This window comes from Talpa europaea, assembly GCF_964194135.1.
Source record: "Talpa europaea genome assembly, chromosome: X".
NCBI classification, from domain to species: Eukaryota; Metazoa; Chordata; class Mammalia; order Eulipotyphla; family Talpidae; genus Talpa; species Talpa europaea.
The window spans coordinates 92,854,965-92,879,787 of NC_140081.1; the positions used below are offsets into that span (position 1 = coordinate 92,854,965).

At 49.4% G+C, this 24,823-nt stretch overlaps 1 protein-coding gene across 5 annotated transcripts in view; it reads left to right on the forward strand.

Moving 5' to 3' along the window:
• AFF2 (ALF transcription elongation factor 2) overlaps positions 1–10,265 on the forward strand; it is a gene marked incomplete at both ends in the record, with an annotated part of 417,693 nt that extends 407,428 nt beyond the window's left edge. For all 5 annotated transcript variants that reach the window (XM_084259153.1, XM_084259155.1, XM_084259154.1 and 2 more), the window contains 3 exons: positions 474–526; positions 6,059–6,249; positions 10,144–10,265. In XM_084259153.1, the coding sequence (XP_084115279.1) occupies positions 474–526; positions 6,059–6,249; positions 10,144–10,265 (366 nt within the window). The remainder of the gene's footprint in view (positions 1–473; positions 527–6,058; positions 6,250–10,143) is intronic.
• Between the last annotated feature and the right edge of the window lie 14,558 nt (positions 10,266–24,823).

The window sequence follows — 24,823 nt, forward strand, 5'->3', positions numbered from 1 at the left end:
ATTCACCCAAAAACAAACCAACCCCAACAACTAAGACTGGGCCCATTCCTAGGATTCCAGAAGTCACAGCCCACCCAGCAGCCCAGGGAAAAAGTTTGCAAGTGGAATTAAGGTGAAAAGCTTGCCTATACGCTGAAGCTTGTTTTGCAGAATAAATTTCAGATGAGGATAATTAAACCACTTCTTGGAGAACTGAGTCTGATTTCACTGGGCCTTTTAGTTTATAAGATCTTTCATCAAGTGACTTTCGTGGCCCTGATTGGAGCCCACTAATTACCCTCGCCAGCTATTTCCATCGAGGGTGCACCGTGGTGTGCTGGCATGCACACACATCCCAGTTCTGCTAACGAAACAGGAAGCACCCCGAAACACTAATCAATATTAATGTCCTCTCAATCACACCCCCATCTGTTTTGGAATTAATAAAACACCAAATAGATATCCTTATTCCCCTCTCTCTCTTTCTCTTTTAGCAAAATGCTTCCAAAGTCGCTCAGATACCATCTCCATGGGTAGGCAATGGAAAGTAAGTATTCTATGAGAATTGTTTTTTCATGAAAATGAATGTCTTAATAGCCCCCCCCCCAATATTTTGTATTGGCAACTCAGGAGCAAATGTCAACTCTGACAGTAGTCACTTTTGTGCCCACAAAATGCTACTTAGGTTTCAGTGAATGACTGGCGCCAGCGGGGCACAGAGCGGGATCTCTGTGATCCAGGCATATGGATAAATATGGATAAAGGAGAGCCTGGAGCCTTCAGTGGCTTTTTCAGGCTTTTATTTGTGGGACCCTCACCGGCGGTCTCCGGTGGCCGCGGCCGGGGAGCGAGCCGGCGCTGCAGAGGCCGGGGGCAGCCTCGCAGCCCAGCGCTCAACCGCTGCGCCACCGTGGAAGGCTCCCTTTATTGAGCTTTTTTACATCATTTGTAGTGCGGCAACCAGGTACCCGGCAGGCAGCGGGGCTGGGAGGCTGCCGGCGAGTCTTCACTCATCCTGGGCTGTCTGGGGTTCACTCGCGGGCTCCATTCTCTGCTACCTGTGCTTCTCTGCTGCTGCTTCTGCTGCCGTTGCTACTACTGGCATCCCATGACGCTGCCCTTCTATGCCCAGTCATGCCCACCTATGCATGCCCACCCCCCTACTCCAGGTGTCCGCGATCAGGCACGCGTGCAAGCCCACAGGTGTCTATCATTAATGCTAATGGTGGGAGGGTGGAAAATCCTGACCATTTTCACTTACCCTGCAGGCAAGATTGAAAAGTTTAATATGATGTGACTCCAAAGTTCTTTAACTATTTGATCTTTAAACCAAATGATGGCCATAAAGCTCTCTCTTAATGAGATGGCAAGCACCATGCCATTTCAGGGAGGCAGGATAAAGTTAACTCAGCTGCGGTGATTTCTCAATGATTCACTCCGTAATGAAAGACCGATGAAATATTCATTGATATATGGTAAGTGCTGTTTAATAAAACCAAAGGCATAATAGTGCTGAAAATGTGAAGGCCCTTAGTCAGCCAATTATCTGAGCCTTCATGATGATTTTCATATTAATACTAAAATACCCTGACCTAAAATAAAAAAGCATCTGCACAAAAGCTGATCTACAGCCCAGTGAACTTGCCCCGCGGCCGCGGCCATGTTCACAGCTGTCAGCAGTAGGGCGGCTTAGTCTTCCCGGGCAGGGTGAGCGGTCATTGGCCAGCTCCAGGATGAGCTCAGTGAGGCCGTCCTCTCTCTGGGTTTCTTCTTCCATTGCGAACATGGAAGGGCCAGCCCTGAAGAGTTGTGAGGCCTCTTCAGAGGGTGCTTTGCAATGGCAGTAGACATGGCACCGGCACTTACTGGCTTGAGCAGCAGTTTCTCCTCTGATTCTCGCCCTCCCTCACCAGCCCAGCCCCACTTCCCACCCACGGAGCGGGCGGGGAATCTGGGTGCCTGTGGGCGTAGACGTTCGCAAAAGGCTGCTTTTCCAGTTTCATTTCAAAATTCTTATGTCTCTGATCAAAACACTTTCTTCAAGAGTGAGTTTCCTCTACTGATTTATAAATATCTACAAAGCACACTCCCAAAGCAGTGGGATGATGAACTCTACTTTGAGATCATAAAAACATTCAGAGTGAGGGAACAGATCCATTAAGAACTACACATTAACTCAATTACTCGATTGAAAGGAAGTACCGTTTACATTGTTGAATTAGGTCTTACTCTTATATTAACGAACAAAAGCAAGAGAATGCATCTCTCTGGAAGTTCAGAAAATAAAAATAACCATTGAAAGACCCAGAGAAAGCTATTTTCTCTGAGCACAGAGTAGAGCAAGGGCAAGTTCAGGTAAGCAGCCATTAAAGGATCACTGGGAATTTTTTTTTTTCTAATTCTGAAAGGAAAGAACTCAAACACAGCCTAAGCTTGTGAAGTCACACTAAAAGCCTGCTGAAATGATTTTGTAAGTGGCTTCTGTCTGAAGAAAGCACACTCCCTCTGGCAGGCCATAAAGCTTTTTGAGCGAAGCAGCTCAGAAGAGGTTACATTCCACTCATTCAGCAAAGACTTGTGGCACCAGAGCTGGCTTCTGTGTACCCAGTCCAGTGACAGGAGGTGACACATGCAAGCAGAGTTCTCTGGCAACCCAGGAGAAAAAAATGCCCAGGCCCCCCTGGATGCTCAGGGAGGGCTTCCTCTCTGAAGTAACACAATAGACGTGGCAGGCTTACAGGAGGAGGGAGCCGCCACTCGTTTGAGACATTGGCCAAGGAAAGGGTTGTGGGGCATCTGGTGGTCTCTGGAGGGCATGTCCCAATCAAGCTGTGCCTGCGTGGACCTAGGTGAGACCCTTTAAGCTGGAAGAGGTGACCAGTGTGTGTGGTGAGGGGAGAGGTAGGCGCTCACGCCAGGTGAAATCCTTAGTAGAGTGGAGGGTGAGACTTTGCGGTTACATGGTGGAAGGGAAGAAAAATGAACTTTGGGAGAACACAGACCTGCCTTCAAGTCCTGACTCAGTCGCTGTGTGACCCTCTAAAAGGAGCAGAACTTCTCTGAGGCCTTCGTCATCGGTGACCAGTGGTGGCAGAAACTCACCACAGCGTCATCATGAACTGAGAGATACATTCGGCCACACCCCCGGATGGCTGCTTGGCACACAGAAGCTTTAACAAGTGGCGACTGCTGCCATGGCTTGGGCTGTCGTTTTCACCTGACTTCGACAGCATGAAGAACTCCTGCAGGTTCTCCTCCACACTTCGCTGTGGGCGCTCACACTACAGCGCCACCAAAGCATGGGTTTGACTCCCTTGGTAGACAATTTGCTCTTTTCAGTAAGGGGCCATTCGTTCTTTCACTCATCGCGGACGGCCTCCGCCACCCTGGTGTTCACTCGGCACATGGTATGTGCCCCAAGCACCGCCTGAACGCTGGGGCCGTAGCGCTGCAGAAGTAGAAGAAAAGCCCTGCCCTCCTCGAGGTCACGTTCTGCTGAGGAAAGACAGTAGAAAAAGATGCTGGATGCCGGACGCTCACACAGGCCATTGAACAAATCCCAACGAGGCGGGGGCATAGAAGCGACTGCTGGGGTGGGGGAGGGGCGATGGAATGATCTCGCATAGGGTCGCTCGCAGAGGGCTCTGGTCCAGGGAGCCCCGTCCATTCCTGGGGGACGTACAGTGCAAGCAAGCACCTCCGAAGTCGGGACATGCCTCCTGGGCCTAATGGGGGTACGTGCCTAACGGGCCTGAGGAACAGCATGGGGGGAGCCTGGCGGAGAGGTGAGAGGACAGTGGGCAGCTCCGAGGTACAGAAAAGCCGGGAAGCATGTGCGTGTGTCCACGTGCCATGAGTGTGTGAAGGGGGCAAGGTCAGCAGGTGGGCCCCCAGGAAGAGCCGAGGACGCGGGACCCCGAGCAGCAGGGCCAGCCACATTGGCCTTGGAGCGTCGTGAGATGAGCGCAGCCTCCGCCCAGCTGGGTCAGAGCCACGCTTCCTGGGCCACGTGGCTGGCTTCACGTGACCAGTGCAGGCCGCGCACACGCACCCCCCGGGAGGGGGGTCAGGGAGCCTGGAGGGCCACAGCAGCGAGCTGCGCCGTAGCTCCCTCTCGCCCACCACGGGCTGTGTCAAGGAAAGAAAGGCATTTTATCAACCACAAAAAGACTTTCTCAAGATGTAGAAGGCACCCGGAGGTGGCTTGTCCCTTGTGGCTTCTGGCCAGGACCGGCAATCCTGGAATCCAACCGTGCTCTCCAGTGAGGAAAGGCCACAGAGGGCAGGACGGGCTTAGCAGCTCCTAGATGTGGGGTGAGAACTCAGTGTCCTGGGATGCCAGCACTTCCGATCCCTTCTCAGCAGTGTGGACGGACAGCGCTGCAGTTTTCTCTCGAGATGACGAATGAGGATGTCGCGCCTTTCTTGCCTTACAATGACATTTCAGATTTCATGACCAGCACAGGGGGAAGAGAGCAGCGTTTGCATCCTGCCACGACGCCAGCGAGATTCACCGCTGGAGCTTTTGTTTCTTTGCTACCAGCCAACCCTTCCACGCCCTCGCTGGCTCCCCATACGCCCTGCCAAGAGAATAAATCTATCAAGGAGTTGTGAAACATCTCAGAATTGATCAACAGAGCAAGAAAACCTTCACACCCTCTTATGCCGGACCAGTGCAGGGCCAGCGGGAGCCCGCGCCTTCCGCGCACCCCGGGACGGACCGGAAGGCCTCCTGCGTTTGCGGAAGTGACCACCGCCCCCTCTTGAGCCGAGAGGCCAGCATGCACTTTGAATTGCTTCCATTTCTAATCAGCTGCCCTTGTGCCATTTTGTGATTACTGCCCCCCAAATCCTTTGTGCTGCTAGTGGGGTGCGCATCTGTTTTGTGAGAAGGGATTGGCTCCCAGGAGCCCCACCAGCCTGGAAGCAGAGTTGCACGCAGCAACAGCTGAGGATAAAGACACGGAGGGAGAGCAGGCTCCTTGATGATGTGCTGGGCTAGGTCTGGAGGGAGGAGGACGAGCTTCCTTCAAACCTACAGACTCAGGGAGTCCCAAACACCACTTCCCCCGTTCTCTCACTCTCCCCAAAAAAAGTAGTGCCTTCTCCTGGACAGTCATTCAAAGTGCGGCTGAAGGAGAGGGAGGCCGGTCAGCACGGTGTGCATACCTTGCTCGTGTGCACTGGAACCCCGCACACTTTGGGGACGGGTGCATCCGTGCATCTGCAGCCGCCAGCGGAGGGCCAGGCCCTCCAAGCTCTGTCCAGCCCGCAGGTGACTCCTTATTACTGACATTAAGGAACTAAGCAAAAGTCTGTCTGCGGATGCTGGTACTGCCCAAAGTAGAGCTCCAGAGACTTCTGTGTGTACACCAGCCTGCAGGCACCAGTCACTGTCTTAAGCACCCCAAAGAGCGCCGCAGAGTCCTCCTTTCTCCTTCCCTCATCCTGCTCCTTGGGGGGGGGGGGGTTACGAACTGCACTTGGCTAAAAGTGCTGACTGTGTTTGGCGCCAGCTGTCCTTGAGCTTCCACAAAACACTGATGCTAGACCAGCACCGCACAGCAAGTCTTCTCTAACTGCCAGTTGCCGTTGCGGCGGAGGGTGGGAGGGCATCATCGCTGCGAGTTTTGCGATCTCTGAAACATCACAACACTGTCATCTGTATAGTCCAAGGAAAAGCCGCGTGTACAGGTAGCCTGACTGGCAGAGGAAGTTTGCCCACCTCCCCTGCAGAGTCCTTGCTGGTTGTCAAAGGCAGTGCGACCTCAGTGCTTGTGCTAAGAAAGGAGAAGGAGGGCTTGTTCTACGGCCTCGCCCTGCAGCCTTGTGTGGGCTGGTCAGATGGGGTGGGGGGTGAGCTCACTCTAGGCTGATGGCAGAACCTCTAGGATACCCTCTGAGAGGAGTGGGTGGAGTGTGGGCACAAGCTCCACTCGTGCTTCATCCATGTTCACCATGTCAAACCACGCTGTGGCCAGTGGGGTTCTCGTGAGGGCTCAGGGTGATGAGAGAGGCCTAAAAGCCCACTGTTGCTCTTCCCAACCAGCCTAATGAGGGCTCTCATCCCATTTCCCAGGAACACTCCGTCCCCAGTGTCCCTCAACAACGTCTCTCCCATCAACGCAATGGGGAACTGTAACAACGGCCCAGTCACCATCCCCCAGCGCATCCACCACATGGCCGCCAGCCACGTCAACATCACCAGCAACGTGTTACGGGGCTATGAACACTGGGACATGGCTGACAAACTGACGAGAGAGAACAAAGGTATGCCTGTCTACTCGACCCGTTTTTCACAGGCCAGGATGGAGCGACCTGTGCTTGAAGGACTTGAGTTTTCCACGGTAGCCTTATCTGTCTGTCTCTTTAGTTTCCAGGGCCTAGATGAGGGGCGAGGGACTTACCTCAGGGTGGAGTCAGTGACCAGTTTCTGCTGAGAGAGTGAAAAAGGCCTGGAATTTTGTTCCCCTTTAAAGCTTAAACTAATATGCATTGTGATATATTGACAAATGACTGTCTCAGATTTTTACTCAATGGTAAGGATCGACACAGAAACAGAGGCAAAAGAATGATTTGCCACTTAATTAGGATCCTGTTGGCATCTGTTGTCAACTCTAATCTTTTATTTTTTGGAGCGGTCGAACTAAGGCCTTCTGATCGCCCCAGCTCTGGAGACCCCATGTAATGTGGCCTGCATTCAGAAGCGAGGGCCAAAGCTCAGCTAGCAGTTTCCACGCAGGGAGAGCTGGGACATGGGGTCGGCCTCCTGTTCATGGTAACACTTAAGGCTAACTAAAAACAAATGTCAGGAGGACCCTGCTTGGCCAGAGAGTGGCAGTGGTCATAAGCGACTCCTGCTGCCATCTGTCTGTAACCCTCACTGTCATGTAGGTTCACAACGAATACCCACTGTTGTAAGGAAGGTGTGAAGCCAACACTAAGACCACTTTTGACCTGGCCAGTCATGTGACTTGGCTGATTCTGGCCCAGCAGTCAGAGACAACCCTGCTCGGTGCAGGCATGGGCAAATGTGGGCCTTCATTGACCCTGCTGCAAAGAGCTGAGCAGCAGTTGAGGGCAGGAGGAGGCAGGCATTAGCATCCTGGCAGTCTAGTGGCCACTGCCAGGCCATGACGTGGCATAAGTTACCTGGAGTGAGCTTGGATGCTGCAAGGTCCCGAGCATTGATAAGGCTTTCCAGAAGTCAGGTTGGGGCTGCAGGTCACCTAGATGCAGATAGGACACCCCAATGATTTAACCAAAAAGGACTGACTGGGCCTCCTGGCCCGATTCTTCTCCCAAGCCCTCACGGCCCAAGCAGCTGTCCGTTCTCTTCCTTCCCCGGCTCCAGGATTGCAGCCTGCATCCCTTCTCACCGAAAGCCACTGCTCTAGTCTCTGGGTGCTTCTCCCCAGAGTGTGATGGAGAAATGAAGCAGGGCTTCCCAGCCCCTCCCCTTACCACGCATTCTTACCGCACTGCTCAGCTTGCGGGAAACTCACAGTGAACCAGGAGCACGCAGATTCGGGAGCCTGATCGCTTCAGCCTGAATCCCACTGGGTCACCCACTGGCTGGGTGAGCTCCACCCAGTTAAATGAGCCTAGGTCTGAGTCCAGCTTCCATCTCTGTAATGGACAATGATAGTATGATGAGGACAAGGAGAACGACAGATGCGGGCTGAAGGAAGTTACATGTGCAAAGCAGCTGGCATTAAACTGGGTACGGGGTAGAAATCCTGCAAATATGTGCGCTCTTTCCTCACTCCAAAGCATTATATATATATATATATATATCTGTATAACCCCAGAGTCTGTGGTGACCAAAGCACAGACCGCAATTTGACACCTTCCCCTCTGTGCATCTCCAAACTCACGCCAACTCCCAGGACTGCCCTCAGTGACCTGCACAGTGGGCAGTTCTGGTGTACTTTTCTAGACTTGTGGAAATCCACAGACAACCAATCCAGGCAACCAGACCCATGCAGGGGTTCCAGAACTGCCAACAAAGGCATCAACATGTCAAGTCTTGCCCACCTTGTCTGCCCCCACCGTCTGGCTTATTTTGCACTGGTAACTGGAGGGCATTTGGTATTTGTGGGTTTTCTTCAGAATTTCATCCCTTTTTGAGACCTGTTCAAGTGATTCCTTCTAAATTAACCACACAGCTTGCCAGGAGCAGTGGGTGGTGCTACTGCTGCGTGAGTGAAACAGTGCCGATCTGGTCTTTAATATAAAGGGACAAGAAATTGCTCATTCCCTGCCTGACACTGAATCTAGACTCCATCACTCTACCTCAGAAGACCTATCCCAGTCAGGTTACCCTTGGACGTTCAGATTGGGGACAGGCTCCACCATGGAATCCTCTCTGCAGCCTCATCACTTCTGAACTGCTTAGAGGGTGGCATTCTTCACACATCTGTCCTGTCCACACAGCGATGGGGAAGCTGAGAGGGCTCTCCTTTTGCACTGCTGTTCTGCTTCCCACTGGAGACAGCCCTGTACTTGAATCTCCTTCACCCAGTTGTGCAGTGGACATGGCGAGGTTGGCTCTCCCAGGGCAAGGCCTCCTCCCTGCCCTGTGCCTGTCCACCCATGCGGCTGCAGACAGCTTAGTGCCGAAGGTTCTGGTACTAAAATGGCCGGTGGAACTGATGCCACCTCCTGGCCTTTGATCTAGAAGACCTTTTCCCTATGTCCCCAAATGCTTCAAGTGCTCGTGGGAAGCAGTTATGAAACTGGTGACCTGGGTATCTGATTAGATACCACTGAATAGAAAGGCATAGCGGACTTGACCCAGGAGACCCAGGGGACACGCTGGCTCCCACCCAGCTGGCGTCCACTTGACAATGACTGGGTCCCCTAATCTGTCCCCTTACATAAGACTGTCGTCTTACATAAAAAGCTACTTTAGATGCCCAAAATAATTTGCTGCTTTATCAGCACAAATTACTTTTATTGCCTAGTCCAGGTTAAAAAGTCTCACATAATCAAGTGAAGTTGATACCCAAAGGAGGAGCCCATGTTAGACACAGCATGGAGGATAAGCGCGTTGTCTAGAGAAACTCCAGCTGGCGAGCCATCAGCGCATGTCACCTGTGAGTGAAAATTGCTTTCCAGGAAGGCAGGAGACCCCCCAATCCCCTGTAGGGTACTCTCCAGAGCCCAGCCCCCAACCAGCGCAGCTGTGGCTTCCCCCATGGGGCCAGGGCTGCCTCTTTTAGCAGCTAACCAAGAGGATGCCTGGAGCCCTCTGGCAGCAAGGCCGCCACAGTGCCAGCCACCTCAATGTAAAGGTGACAAGGGAAGCCTGGCAAACTTCTGGACATCATGTAGCTTCTCCCACAGCACCCGTCCCCGCCCTGCCCCAAAGCAGACATTCTAAAATGCCAGGCACACAGGCGAGCAGTGTGGCCGCCATGCTGCCCCTCCCCCCAGTCAGCTGGGCAGTCTTACCACCCATGCACTGGGGTGCAGGGGCCACTCACTACGTGGCACAAACTCCCAAGTCATTTCCCTTCCTGAAAGGAACTGGTGATGACTCAGCAGATGAGACCTCTCCCACAGCCCCGTTCAGCGGGGGGTGTCGGTCAGCGCACACAGCAGTCCTCGCTGTCCAGGTTCGCTGCCTGCAGCGACAGAACCCCAGAAAGACGGGGAACTCGGCTGGTTTCAACAAAAACGGGGGGACCATTCCCAATGCAGTACGTACGGAATGACCAACAGCTTCGTCTCAGGCAGACCTTGCTGCCTGCATTGTGTGCATCAGGACCCCTTTCCAAATATAAATGTGATCGCTAAAAACATCCATCCAGCATGTGATATAAAAGTGGGATTCAATACATTTTACTTTATGTACCTAATTTTATGTGTTTTCATGTGTAAATATATATTTATTTTACGTGTGCTGGTGGGTGTATCTCACAAACATCTCCAGGATCATAAATGCACTTTTAGAATCTGCTGTCTCAGACTATATAGAGAGTGAAAGAATCATAAGGAACTGAGCTACCTGCTTTTGTGTTGTATTGATCGCGATAACACAAGCGGTATTTCGGCTGCGGAGTCTTGGGAGCTAGGGTTAGCCCTGTCCACAGGGCTGTGTCGGGGCGTATTTCCATGATACCATTTACAGGCCTGACCAAGCCCCGCTCTGATTTTCAGAATTCTTCGGCGATCTGGACACGCTGATGGGGCCTCTGACCCAGCACAGCAGCATGACCAACCTTGTCCGCTACGTTCGCCAGGGACTGTGCTGGCTGCGCATCGATGCCCATTTGTTGTAGTGGGCGCTCCCCCACCTCTAGCATTGCCGCCCATCGCCTACCTCTGCCAGAAGCACCCCCGGTCGCTGGTGGAACGCCTCTCATTTGGGAAAGTTCTCTTTGATTATGTTTGTTTTAATATGCTTCTTTTGATATCTGTGAAAAACAGAAGTCATTGTAAGTGGACACTACAACTTGAGAGCAGTGTATGTTTTATTACTTAGTCATTTTTCACTATTTTATATGCATTTGTCAGATCCCACCATCCTTTTGTGCTTGATGGAATGACCCAGTCCCTACAGTCTTGTTTAAGTCCACACTACCCAAAACACAGGATGGAAAGCACTTGTGATGATAACAGGTTCTAGAAATGAAATGTCATATATGTGTACATGTGTATATCTACATATATATATATATTTCATTTCATTATCTAGATATGAACTTAGACACAAAGGACCTACCTGCAAAGATTCAAATTTTCAGCAATAGCCATTCCTCAAACTGGTGTCCAGAAAACAACGTGTTTCAGAATCCATTGTTAAACTTTTGTGGTTCCCACAGACTCAATCTTCAGGTGAGAATTTCCATTGTCAAAACCCAGCAGTTAGAGGGCATCGCAAAACCATAACATCCGGGGTGTTGAGGAGATAAATGAGCACGGCAGGCCATGCTTCCGCTGCCGCTGTGACCACGCCCTAGGGGCTTGTTTGGGGTCAGCAGCCCTCTCCTGAATCCCTATTTTTTTTTAAATTTTTATGGTGCGCAGGAGGGGTGACGTTCATGTTGACAACTTCATGACATCCAGCGGCATGAGTATTTTTGAACTCCGACATTTGAAGGGTAAATCCTCACCTGGATTCTCTTTGTGTGAAGCTCTCCTTCTGAGGGGCAATTGACTGGGTTTCCGCCCTAGTGGCCAAAATGCTGTAGTTCAGTTTTTAGCGAGGAGAGCAAGGAGAGGTCTGGAGAACGCCCAAGGACGTGGCACCTTGGCCACTTTTGCAGCCGGTAGGTTGGTCCATAACTGGCGGGATTTTTTTTTAAATTGTATTTTGTTCAAATCTCCAGAAACAAAGGTCAGGTGCTCACTACCTAGAAGAATCTACAGTTTGCTTCCCAGTGGCTTTAAAATTCTGACTGCCCTAATTATTGTCCACATTTCCTATTTTATGGGCTCTTTTTTTTGTTCTTCCTTTTTCTTTTGTCTTTCTTTTCTTTCACTTTTTTTTTTCTTTTGGTTCATTAGCTTTTGACTGAAATGCAATCACTGATTTTATTCAATGTCTATATTAACATAAATCATTTCCATGAAAGTTCCAAAGAAAACTCCAAACTCTCCAAGAAGTAGCTAGCCTTTCAACAAAGAAAACAAGTCTTGGGGTAATGTTCCACCCTAGGGTGCTTGGAAGGAGCCCTGAAGATTGGGAACAGGTCACCTAATTTCCACATCAGTTGCAACTATCCCCACCCCTTATGGTCCTCTGCGTTCACTTTATGTCTCTAAACCTCACAATGTAAATATCATCTTTGGTGTTCCAGGAGAACCCCCATGTGTAGTCAACACTAGCCATACATTAGTTCTTTGTAATTACCTGCCGGTATATAATTCCACGTAGCCTTTAATCTGCTGAGTTACTGAATTCTGTTCACTGAATTACGACCAGATAAATAATAGTTACATACCTATGAAAGATGCAAACTTGTATGATTTTAGAAGCAAGTCATGCAAGTCAGAGACAAGAACAGCAAGGGATCACGCTGCACTCTCTATTGTCATGGTTAGATGTAGCCCCGGTTGCAAAAGAGCGAGACCTGAGCTCCACTCTGGTCATCCTTGAGCTGAGGGCCCTTTGTTATAGAATAAGGCTGTGGAAGTTGTGCTCCAGTGGCTGAGGCTGCGTTCAGATGGTCGCTGGGGGCGTCCTGGCCACTGGCGCCAGCACATTTCATGTCCCCAGTGCACTTGAGCTTCACATGCGCAGCCTCAACGCCAACACACACACACGTGTAGAGACACGCACATACAAATGAAACCTGAGGCGTGTTCTGAGCCTCTTCAGTGAGGACTATGACAACAGGAAAGACTCAACACCCAAGGTGGGTGTCACATAGAAAAATGAAGCTGATGGCTTTGTAGTGACTCAAGTTCTCCGTTCATTCCCACGGCTTACCAGGTAGAGCGCCTGGTTTTTACTATATAATGAAGCCCACTGGCTTGACTTGTAAGTTCAACCTAGACCACATCCTAGACCATCATGGATTTAGGAGTAGATTCTTCTTGAAATTCAGTCTTCAGAAACTAGACATTAGAATGGTAGAGGCAGTTTCCCAGGAAACGTGCATGTGGCCCAGTGAAGGAAGGACTTCCAGGGGCTCTAGTTGCCGCAAGTTGTTCTATCTACTTTGCATACAACAGGGGGCAGCAGAGAATCCTGCTGCTTGATGTCGCCTCTGGTGGCTGAGTGTACAGTGTGCGCCAAGTCAGCAGCACAAGGATCAAATCTGACAGTTGAGCGCAGGATCACCACCTGATTGTTTAGCATACTCAGTTTTAAAGCAGCTTAGAAACCGATTCATCTTGGAGGATGAGTCGCCTTCTTCTCCCTGGAGCTGGGACATCGTTCGGCTTCATGAGGACTGTTGCTGGTGTCCAGGCACCGTGTCCATCACGCTGTAAATGGTGACGCATGTCATCGCTGTGCTGCTATTTGAGGGGTTGATTTTGTCAAGTGAATCACTTCAGAGCCCCAGTTCGTGGGAGGGATATAAGACATGTGGCTGGCAGTGAGAGACCCGTGCCTGGGGCCTTGATGGAGGCGGGGTGGGACCCATCTCAATGAGCACACGGTGGCAGGAGAGCAGGCAGGGGCCTGGCAACGCCACCTGAGCAAGTCCACAGAGGATCTCAGCCCTGCGGGGCCCAGGCAGGGCCACCACTATGCCTTCCTTTGTCACCCAAGCTCCAACCACAGAGAGTTTGACAGGTTTGTGTTAGGGTGTTGGCTTGGCTTCGTATTTTTAAGTAACTTTGGATTTTTTAGTGGTTTTGTCATATTACTGTCTGAGTTTGGTAGGTAGGATTAATTTGAAAAGAGTATACTAGTGTGGTCCTCGGGGTAGAATTTAGCCGTGAGCATGTTGTTAGCCAGCCTGTAGATTGTTAATTACTTAATAATCTCATTGGGAAAATACTAGTAGTTTTATATCTGGATGACATCATTGGGATAGCAGATTAGCTGCTGCTAACTTTTAAAAGACTTGAGGTCGAGATGCCTTTATTCCATGTAATGACATCACAAAGATCTGGGCCTTCAGTCACGCACTGAGTGGCTAAATTAGAAAAACCATGGGCTAAAATGTATTTTGTTGAGTTTCCAAATAGACGGCGTCTCACGCGGGCATCGCATCGCGAAGTGCGCTGGAAAGATCCTTTTCCTCCCGCATCTTTCCCAAAACTCTCCTTTTATCCAAATGTGCATCCCGGAGGCTGAAGCTGGAGTGTGAAGTCGGAAGGTATTTTTGAAGGCAGAATCGACTTAGCTGTGAGGGTGAAGACCTCACAGACTTCTCAACCGACATGATACACTCCACCTGCGTGAGCGGGCAGGGGGGAGACCCACCCTGGACTGCTGGGTAAGACTACTCGGTGAGGCAGTGACTTGCTCGCTTAGAGAAGCTTCACTCTCCCCGTTGAGAAAATGTGTGGCGAGACGCTGTCGTTACACAGTTTCAAATGAAGGGGTCGATCCAGTGCCCCCAAGTCAATTTTGTGGGGTGGCACTCGAGCCAGTTGTCATGCTCTGCTACACGACTGGCAGACTCACTCCGTCGTCGTCGTCATGGTCGTCCTCATCTCCACTCGCACAGCCTTATTCTCATAATTAAACGGATTCATGTTCTCTTTGGTGTTAGCAAACTCCAACAGAAATGGCTTCTGTGTATTGATAATCAGCATTTATCCTGGCAGGAGGCTAATCGGATAGGCTGGTCAGACATTAGTCTGATATTTTCGGGGAAAGAAAAAGTATTAATTTCCTTTCCATGCTCCTCCTCACAGATCTAGAAACCCTCTTGACCAAAAACATCCCATTTTCCTCTGTAATCCATCGACTGAAAGAAAATTGCATTGTGGGGAGGGCGGAGGGGAGGGGGGTGGGGGGTCGCGGGGAGGGAAGCCCTTCCAGGCCAGGCTGTAGTTCTTGCCCCTTTCTGCTTCTCACATGAGATGTTCCTGAATCGTCCGTAAGGCTCACGTTGGGTTAGGGGAACTGAACTGCTTTTCCAATCCATGATCAATCATCGTTCTTCTAAGAGATCGGAGCTTTGCTGTTTCATCAACTGTGCAGTGTAGACTAATGGTGTTTAATAAAAATCATTCAAAATTTCAAACTTTTTCGCCAGTGACCTTAATTTTGTTGGCTCTTTGATGTGTCCCAGACTTTGAGGAGGGAAGGGGGAAGCAAAAAGCCTGCCTGCCAGTGCCAGGTAGTGAGCATCTCGGGAAGCCTCCAGAAGAAAACCCAGGAGTCCTTTCAGCAGGGCGTAGCTTGTCCCACAGAAGGGTCAGTGTTCTCCCACCTGCGCAGCAGGAAGCCAGCTGCGATGCCTGGAGTGTAATAAGAATTGTGTCTGCTTTACCTGTGTGGCTACTGAATAGGAAAAGGGTCTTGAGAGGAGAGCCCAGGGGGTGACCGTGGGAAGTGAGACACATCCCAGATGCACATGCTCAGCTGTGGTGCTGCCATGCTGATGGACTCGGAAGAGTAGTCTCTGGACAGGAAGCACCGTTGACAAACCCCCCAGAGGTCAACTGTTTCACAAGCAGCTCTCTGAGAACGCAAAGCACTTGCTCTGTGGTGTTTGCAGCTTCTGTGGTGTAAACACTCCCACTGTCACTGACGTGACGTGACCCTACCATGATGTCACTGAACCGAGAGTTGGGAAGAGATGTACACAAAGATGGGAGACTGGGCAAGTCAGCTCCAACACAGGGGCGAAAGCAGCCAGCCACAGACGGTGGGATTTCACATTTGCGTTCACCTGGACATGTACTCACATGTGCACTGCCATGACAAGCCATCGCATCCTTGGCAAATCTGAATCAATCCTCACTGCATGTAGGTGGCTGGTGATGACACCCTAGCGATAGGGGTTTTAAATGGAGGTTACCTGTAAAGGATGAAGCCCTCTTGATCCCACAATGCAGATGGGTCGGTGCAAGAGTCCTGCTCTACATCCTCACGGCAAAATGGAAGTCAGACAAGTGCCTAGAAAACCATGATTGATTTTTAAAAAGTATATTATTATTATTATTATTATTATTATTATTATTATTATTATAATTGTCCAAGTAGTATTTCTAAATTGTACCTTGGGTAAGTGATGTACTGATGACCATTATGACAACCTTTGTGGAGAGCAAACCCTAGGGCCTCCATGGAGAACAGCACAACCCAAATAGATCGTGTTGTTTTCTTGTAATATGGAAACTGAGTCAGTCTCCGCTCTCCCCATTGTTGTTCAGAAGATTTTTACTTTAGTTATTAGGGATTGAAGTTATTCCTTAACATGTGTTTTTAGTTAAAAGTATCTACTTCCTATCCTAGCTCTGAATTCAAACCAGAATGTCTCTGTATCAATTACATGATTAATATTCAGAAATGATCATCCAAACCCAAAATAATTCCCTCTTCTATCCAACATACAGAAAACCAAGGTCACTGACAAGAAGGCATAAAGTGTAGTATTTTTTGTAAGAGTGAGGTTGTCGTTCAGACAAACACACACACACACACACGCACACACACACCTCTCTGTTTTCTTAGACCTTCTCATCATAAATCATCCTAAGAGTAGAAAGAGGAACCTCAGAGGACCCGGCCCCTGAATCCTGGGCATCTTCTGAAGTTAATAGGAGGTTTGTATCTGGAAACATTGAAGAACTTACCCGAAAATCCTATTTTTCTTCAAACATTTCCATGTTCTCTCTGGGCCTGTGTCCAAGTTGAATGTTAGCCTGGAGAGACCTGTCTTATTCTTCCATCCTTTCTGTCTTTGGCCTCCACGATTCCTTCTGAGGCCAGCACAATATCAGGATTTGGGGGTCTTCTGTCACCTCATGCAACGTTTCCTGACTGGAATAAAGGGAAATCTGGGCCTGGTTAGTTGGCGATACACTAACGCCAGGCCTCTGGGTCCCCCTAGGGCACTGACTAGTTGTTGTGGACACCAAGAGCTAGAAACGTCTTCATCATCATCTTACACATCCCCTATTTCAAAACCATCCTCACTCATCCATCACATTCGCCCACAAATATTATGAAAGAGATTGATTCGGTCTCATGACAATTTGCCTAATCATTTTCTTTCTGGATGATTCTACTCTCTGGATATTTTAGAAAGAAAAATGTCTGAGATGAAATTGCTTGTGTTTATTGAATTCCACAAATTGCTGTTTTTATTTCTATTTTGCTCGGAGTAGTGCTTCTGAAGAGAGTTTGACATAGTGTTGTTTTAGATAAAATGAGTCTGTCAGAAGTGAACCCATTAGAGACACCATGCTGCCAAATGCTCCTTGGGATCAGAAGAGCCCTAGACTCCTTGCCCTTGGCACACTGGCTTGGTTCAGGGCGGCTCTTGGCACCCTCCCCTCCAGAGAAGAGCAACTTCTCTTCTGCTGGTGGCGGTGGCTGTGCTGTGGTGCTTGTTACTTGTTCCTCTATTTCCCTCTCTCTCTCGTTTTGGCTTTCGCTTTCCTGCTCGTGTTCTTTCTCTCTCTAAACAAATGAATAGTTGAATTAAATGTGAGCTTCTGAATTGTACTTGTTCATGCTTCTAAGACATAACAGACTAATAAATATAGACGTGTCCTGATTTAAAACATGCCACCTGGAAAGGCATGGTATATTATGAAACCATGATGGCATAATAACTACATGATTACATGGCAGTATAAATGAGTCTGTTCAGTTCATTTGTCCATTTGTGTGACTTCATGGAGCAGTATTTGACCTTTGCAACATCGTTTTGAAGCAAGTGGAGTGGTTGCAGGAAAGTGAGGCAGTTTCTGTGAGGACTTTTTTCAATGGACTTTAGTCGAAGGCCTGCCAGTGACAGCCATCTTCAGTTGTTGCTGTAATAACCATTATAAATATGAACAACAAATTTCTGTTCTGTGTCAACCAGTTTCCCAGAATTCTTCAGTTGAGATTTTTTTTTTTGATTCATCCTTATTTTTCTTTCTCCTTTTTTTCTTTCTTTTTTTTTTTTTGAAGGGGTTTGTTATTATTGCCTGAAGAAATACTTTGATTCATAATATGTTTTGCTCCTCTCTCCCTCCCCCACCCGTCTCTCTCCTTCATCAAAATATTGAAATCTGGAGCCTTTGGTAAATCTGCATTAGACCAGTGTATAAACCAGGAATGAAACCTACATTTAGGCCAACATTGATGGGTTCTCAAGGAGGAACACTCCGTGTTCACTGGGCCCTTCCACATCCCAAACTGACAAATGGGAAGAAGTTCAGAGAGAGTTTTCCAGAGGGGCAATTTTATAGTATCCTCTGAGACCTACTGCGGTTTAACAAATCGCTCCACTTGTTTATTCAGTGAGTCACTTGACTGAGACTTGAAAAATACCCCTCGAGTTGCCAGGGGTGTCTTCTGCCTGGTCTCCAGTGCGCATGTTTGCTTCGCATTCAAGAGGCCCATTCCTGTCTTCTGTGCTCATTGGAAGTGTTTCCGCACATCCCCATTAGCCTGTATATAAGAGCCAGAAAGAGAACCCCAACATGTTGTAAATGAAGATGTGTCTCTATAACCTTTCTCTTGTTCTTGAAATAAAAGAAGACATTTTCATGCATATTTTAAGCAGAAACTTTGTACCTTTAAGTGTCATGTGACGTATTTATTGAGTAACCAGTATACAAATGGGATTTAATTGTCATCATATGCTTTGTGTGTGGGAGTCTTCGCCAACACCATGTCACTGGACCATTGTGACAAGCCATAGCTGCACAAAAAGAACATGTCGTCTGTGTGTGTGTGTGCGTGCGTGTGTATGTATGCATGTGTGACACATCTAGTTTGCTGTCCTTCGTGAGATTTTAGCTTTCCCTTTTGGAAAAACATTCCTTAATTGTTCCAGGAGGCCATGGCACAGCGCTATATGAAGGCAGTGATTTGCCACAAACACGCCTTTCCTCTTGGCAGCTTTTATCATAATGTTATATAGTTCAGCCACATCGATTCCACTGGCCTTTGAGAGGGAAGAGACTCTGTTCAAATTCAAGTAGATTTCCAGAGGAAACTGAGGTCAAGATGAATAGGATGGAAGATGGCAGTCACCTCAGTTGCAGCACACGAGTTGAGTTGAGGCCAAGGGGTCAGAGTAACCTGGCCCTGAGCTGTGGCTTAAATCCCTAGAGTCACTGTGCTAGCCTGGACTCCTGCCAAGTCAGAAGATAGCAGAACCATGAGAAATAGCCTGGCCTGCCTCCTGAGGAGAAAACTTCCTGAGGCCCTGCCAACAGTGGATGACCTTTTTCCACACTGGTGGCATCCCAGGTGGCCATTAAAATGTGATGGCAATTCATGATGTGCCTCCTTTGTTTCACCATAATTCACTTGATCTTTAGAACCACTTTTTCTCGGTGTAGATTTCCAATATTCTTACTCATTGCAGATTCACCAACTGTCACTGTTCTTAACAAGCATGTTCATCTTGTCAGAATTTCAGTGAGTTCAGATGTCCTGTGTAGACCAAGGTAACTGTTCTAACATCGAGCTATGAATGCAATGGTATCTGGTTTCTAAAATCTGGTTTCATGTGTGTTATGTGTATAAAACTGTATCTGCCTGTGTGGCTTTGCATTTCAAATGTGTGGCACGCAAGCATTTTGTTGGTGCTTTGTTCTCAGTACAGTAACTCTGTGTACAAACATTTTCATGTAGTTTTGTTGTTTTCCAACATGATGTCTCTGTAAAAATGATGTTGGCTGAGCTGGTGCGTTGGTTTCTCTCATAGAGGCATTAACTATACTGCCAATGCATTGAATTATTTAAAAATGCAAAATAAAATTTTTATGAAAATCTCATTTTAGACATGTAGATGATTCTGCTTACAGGCTTTGTAACCGCAAGTACCTTGTTACCTCCCTGTTCACATTATAATGCATAGTAATACCACCGGTGACCTCGGCAGCTTTAAAACTGAGTCCTTAAAAAAATAACACTCACAAAATGAATTCACTTGATAAGAGAGCCCTTTGGAATATCAGCCAAAGTTCAACGAAGAGAACATTTTCTGATGGCTAGTTATCCGAACTCCTAGCACACAGTACAGAAAACCTGGCAAAGCAGAAAGTCATTAAGTGCAGTAGTTGCTGAGAAATGAGAGAAAATTCTAAAACTAGCCTAAGATCCTGAAAGCACAGTCATCTGTGGCATTTACTGCAGGGGCACTTGGCCACTGGCCTGGGAGGGCAGCCTAAGCGATAAGGGAGGTCACAGTAATGATTTCAAGGCATCGGAAGATTGCAGGTTTCTGGAAATTGCATTCAGGTGGAAAATATTCTCTGGCTGTGGGAAGAGAGAAATTGCAAGGCTAAGACACTATGCAGCACAAACCACTTACAGGGAACATTAACATTTAAAAAGTAACAATCAGCTTGGCTGAATTTCCTGTGAACAAATGAACTACATTTGGCTCAGCCTGAGATTTTGACACTATAGAATCATAGCCCAAGCATCACAACACCATCACTAAGAACTCGAAATCCTTTCCAAATTCTGAAGTCTACAATATCCATAAATATGAACATTTTTCTTATGAGAGAGTGAAGAACTATTTGATTGGAGTAAATCGAGCTAAATGGATCATAAATTAGTTCTCAAGCAAACAAGGTGTTTTTTACGTCTCTCAAAAACCAGATGTCGTAAATTTTGACCATGCCTAGGTAAAAGTATGTGTGCGTGCAGAGAGCTTGGAGGAAATACACAGAACACCATTTTTTAAAACTCATAGTTGTGGGACTGTGCTAGTAGATGAGTTTATGTAGCACATACTGTGGGCCAGGTACTATTCTAGCAATTTCTTAGGGATTAATTTTTGTAGTCTTCCAAAAGGCACCATGAGATCAGTACTACTAGGTTCCTATTCTGTAGATGACAAAACAAGGCACAGAGACATTATGCCACTGGCCTAAGGATTTGGACAGTTTGGCCCCATTGGTCTTGGTCTTAACTACTAACGTTGACTGTCTCTCCCCATCATGCCTAATGCCCTTGCTGCCATTTTAGAAATAAAAGGAGCAAAGGATTCTGAGCCCTCACAGAGGGAGGGACTGTTTATTCTTGCAGAGGGCACTAAAGGAAATGCCTCCTCCCATGAAGATTGAGCAGGGCCAGAGTGGAGTCAGCAACTCAGGAAGGTTTGGTGAGGATGAGACCCTTTCAGCTCAGAAGCAGCAAATGGAAGGCGTTGCACCTTCTTCCCAGCCTGACACTCCGACTATCGTGACAGTCAAGTCTTGGCTTGGCAAGGCTTTGCTATCTGTTCACTTTGAAGATGGGCCCAGCCTGCCTTGACTCCCAATTTTGGTCTCTGCCAGGCAGGCCTTGGTTCAGAAGGGAAGCAGAGACTTCGGAGGAGCAAGTGCCTGGGGCTTAGAGGCAGGATTTTAGAGCCACTTTTGCTGCCTGACTTAAATGAAAGTTTAACCTTTCTGTGGCCCACTTTCTGCCTCCACACAATGGACTTGATAACATCAGCCTTCTCCCTGCTGCCCAGAGATGAGCGAGTTACCGTGAAGACCCGTGTTTGTCATCCTGCATCCCTTCTTGGCAATTGTGAGGAGTTTGTTGCCCACAAATAATTTCCCCTGACGCACTGCCACTATCAAGGCCAACGGCCTTCATCCTCTGAGGGTGTTAGAGTGGTGAGGGCAACTGCAAGGTTGCATTTCTGGCAGGGGAGGTGATGCACTGGGTGGGCTGCGGCATGTGCGGCGCCTGGAGGACCGGGGGGCACTGCGCTGAATGTCTTCAGCTTTGTGGGTGTCGCTCCTCCGAGTAACACATTTGGGGCTGCAGGGGGACAGGCATTTTGGCCCACTCTCTGGAAAGGAGATACCATCAGAAACCTTCTAGCTGTGCTGTAAAACGGATTCAGGGGGATCTTGGGCACCAATTTCAGATGCAGTCATTTGAAATCCCCATGTGTTCTCAGGGCCCCAAACAACTATCACCTGGGTGGAGTGTGGGTGTGCAGATGGCGAACTGGGGGTCTATCTCATTGACCCTCACACAATGCCTGGAGTTCAGGAGCCCGGGAGGGCAGGTGGGGACATAGGAAATTGACTTTCAGGCCCTGTGACTCTCCACCCTGGGGAAACACCAGGAGCCTCTTCAAAATGCAAATGCCGGGCCACACTCCTAGGGACTCTGAGGTTTAGACCCATGACTGTGTCTCATCGACTTTCAAGTCCCATGTTGACTCTAAGGTGGAGCCAGGAGGAAGAACCACCCTCCATGCTTATGAGGAAAGGCTCCCTCCTCACCGGCTGCCTGGAGGCACCAGGAGAAAGATTCTGAGAGAAAAGAGGGAGCGGGAGATAATGGCCTCTTCTCCAGGGAAGGGATTTCCTTTCCTGTTTCTGTCACTCTCCAGGAATTTCCCAGTTAGGCCAAACCCCAACTCATTTGAAAGTATTCTCAGTTCCCAGATAAGAGGCCCTGCAGCAGGCCAGCGACATGAGGGAAACCCAGGAGGAGGGACGCGCTTCTCTGGACACATAATCTTGGGCAGAGCTGGACCTGGGCAGAGGATGATTGTGCCAAGCTGAGATTCTCCCAGAATTCCCGACTCTGAGGACACAGCCAACACTAGGGAGCTGGAAAGAAGTTTTCCGCACAAAGCTTCCGCCAAAAGTTACAGTTGGCGTTGAGCTTTTGGGGAACAGAAAACTCAGACCAAGCAGAGGAGCGGAGCTTGCTGAGGCCCACTGGGATCCGGAGGGCTCTTGCAGTGCCTCGGGCCTGTGCTGTTTACTTTTTCACAGGAGCCTGCTGGAAAAAATTTTCAAAATTTCACATACCCGTTCTCTAAACTGGAGCCAAAATAAGCAGATTTTTACCCATTTCCACAAAACTACCCGACATCTGCAGCCCCAACACCGCTGCCCTTCAGAGCTGTCCGGCCCGGAAGGTCCCCATCATCTGCTCAATGTCAACGAATGCCCAGGCCGTACCCCTTTCCTCAGTCTCCCCAGGCACCAAATGAGGGACCTGAACTACGAGCGGACTTCCAGCTCCGGTGTGAGCCCCACAAGCATGGCTTCCTCTTGAATCGGTGTTTCCCAACCTTGTCTTCATTTCTTAACCACATGACCCCCTCCCTGTCCCTCTCTTGTCCCCCAGGAATTCCCTTGCTCTCTTCGAGTTCTGGGTGGAGACCTCTGGGAGGTTCTGTGAGGGACACCCCCACTCACCCCCACGAGAAAACCTGCCCAAAAGGCACCCAGTAAAACTCCTGGTGCGTTACTGCCACCTTGTGGACGTATTTTTTCTTGCCCGGAACCTCGAACTCAGTACACCTGCAAAACAGGCCCTGAAGGATGAACTCACAGGGAGTGGCAGCAGGCATCACTTGGGGCCCCTCCTGATAGCTCCCAAGCACCCTGAACCCACTCCCCCTATACTGGCCAAGTCTCGGCCCCAACTCACAGGACGAGTCCAGGATAGCCACGAAACACGGCAAAGCAAAGCCCCCACCGAGAAGGGCTTTGGCCCAGGTACTTCCAGTGCCCATGTGGCTCGGGCCCAGCTCCTGCCCTACCGCCTGCCTCCCCAGTCCTACACTCCAGCCAGTTGGGTGGGTGCCTTCTCCCCTGGTTTTGGACGAGGGCCCCGCTCCGCTCCTATGCTCTGACACAGTGTACCTCGTCCTTGGCTGAGCTTCCTTCCTCTGTTACCCATTTCTGGTCCACCCCTAGAAATTCTGATCTGGTTGCTTGGGTAGCATACTCAACACCTCCCCCTGCAACGCACACGCCACCATCCCCAGGTGGGTGATTTCCAGAGCGCTCTGGGTGCTTCCAGCCTGCGGTGAGGAGTAAAAGAGGTGCCCTGGAGTACCACTCAGCTAGGACAAGACGAGCTCTTGCCGATTGTGACGACATGGATGGAGCTGGAGGGAACGGTGCTGAGTGAAAGACTCAGAAGGAGAAAGACACACACTGCATGATCTCACTCAAAGAAAAATATAGAGAAACCAAAAATGTAGAGAAACCAGAAACCTAACTGCAGAATTGAGGCTACCAGAGAGGGCAGGGTACTGGGGCACAGAGGGAGCAGGGGACCCAATGGGCTGTGGTAGAGGATTATGGGTGCCTCGGGGATGGGTGTGGTGTGGGCACGAGCCTGCTCCCCTAATCACATCCAGCGTTGCTGTTAATCGATGTTGCCGCAATTAAAACGACGACACAATTTTTAAAAAGCGCTACGAATTTACATGTGAGAGGGACTCTGAAATCTGGCCCTTTCACTCCATCCCCCTGGCCATTGCCTCCTCCTCATCGTGTGATCAAGTTTCCCACTCACCTCCCACGTCTGTGTTCCTGGATTCCAATGCTCCCCGCCTCTGGAGGGTCCTTGTCATGGGCTGGCTGAACTCCTGAGCTCAGACCCAGCATATTCTCCCAGCCTTAGCTCCTCCCACCCCAGCCAGGCCCATGCCTCGACTTCTGCCTCAGTGGACTGCTTGACATTCCAGAACTCGTTCTACCCATGAAGGTCCCCATGCCTTTGCTCATGCTCTCGCTGTGCTAGAAATGCCCACCGTGCTCTCACGCCCACCATCCCCCCGGCCCCCGAGGCACAGCTCAGACGCTAGATTGTTCGGCAGGATTTGTGCGAGCCTGGAGGGCATCTGGCACAGAGCTCGGCAGAGACCTAACAACCGATTCTATTTCAACGAGCTAGGTGCTCTTGAAGCGCAGGCTCTGAGCCTCGAGGGTGAAGCGACTGGCCTGACTTAGGATCACCCAAGACTTCAAGAAAGAGGGGATCTTTTTAGTGTCGTGCGGATTTTTAAGGGAAAGACACTCCAGAAAGAGGGGCAAGCAGTGGCGCAAAACCCAGGAGGCGTAAGAAAGCAGAGAGCTGAGCACCACTGAGGCCGAGGTGCAGTGTCCGGCCTGGGGCTAAACCAGAGCGCGGAGTCCCGAGACTGTGACTGAGGAAGGCAGTGGCCAGGCACTGGCGCTGCGAGGCAGGCGCGTGACTAAGAACCCAGCCACAGGTCGCTGCAAGCGTCTGTCCAGAGACCAGGAGTGATCCTTGGGGAACAGGACTTGCAGGCACCAAAGCAAGGTGATCTGCTCTGGCCCTGTAAGTCCCAGCACAGCTCCGGGAGACATTACGGCTCTTCAGGGGGGAAAGCACTGTCTGCGGCACATCTGGAGACGATATACTGAGAAAGACGTCTCTTCCACTTGCCATTTCAGCTCAAAGCTGGGCTTTCCAGTCCAATCCAGTCATAACTAATAACTCAGAGCACGAGAGACCAACTCTGTAAGA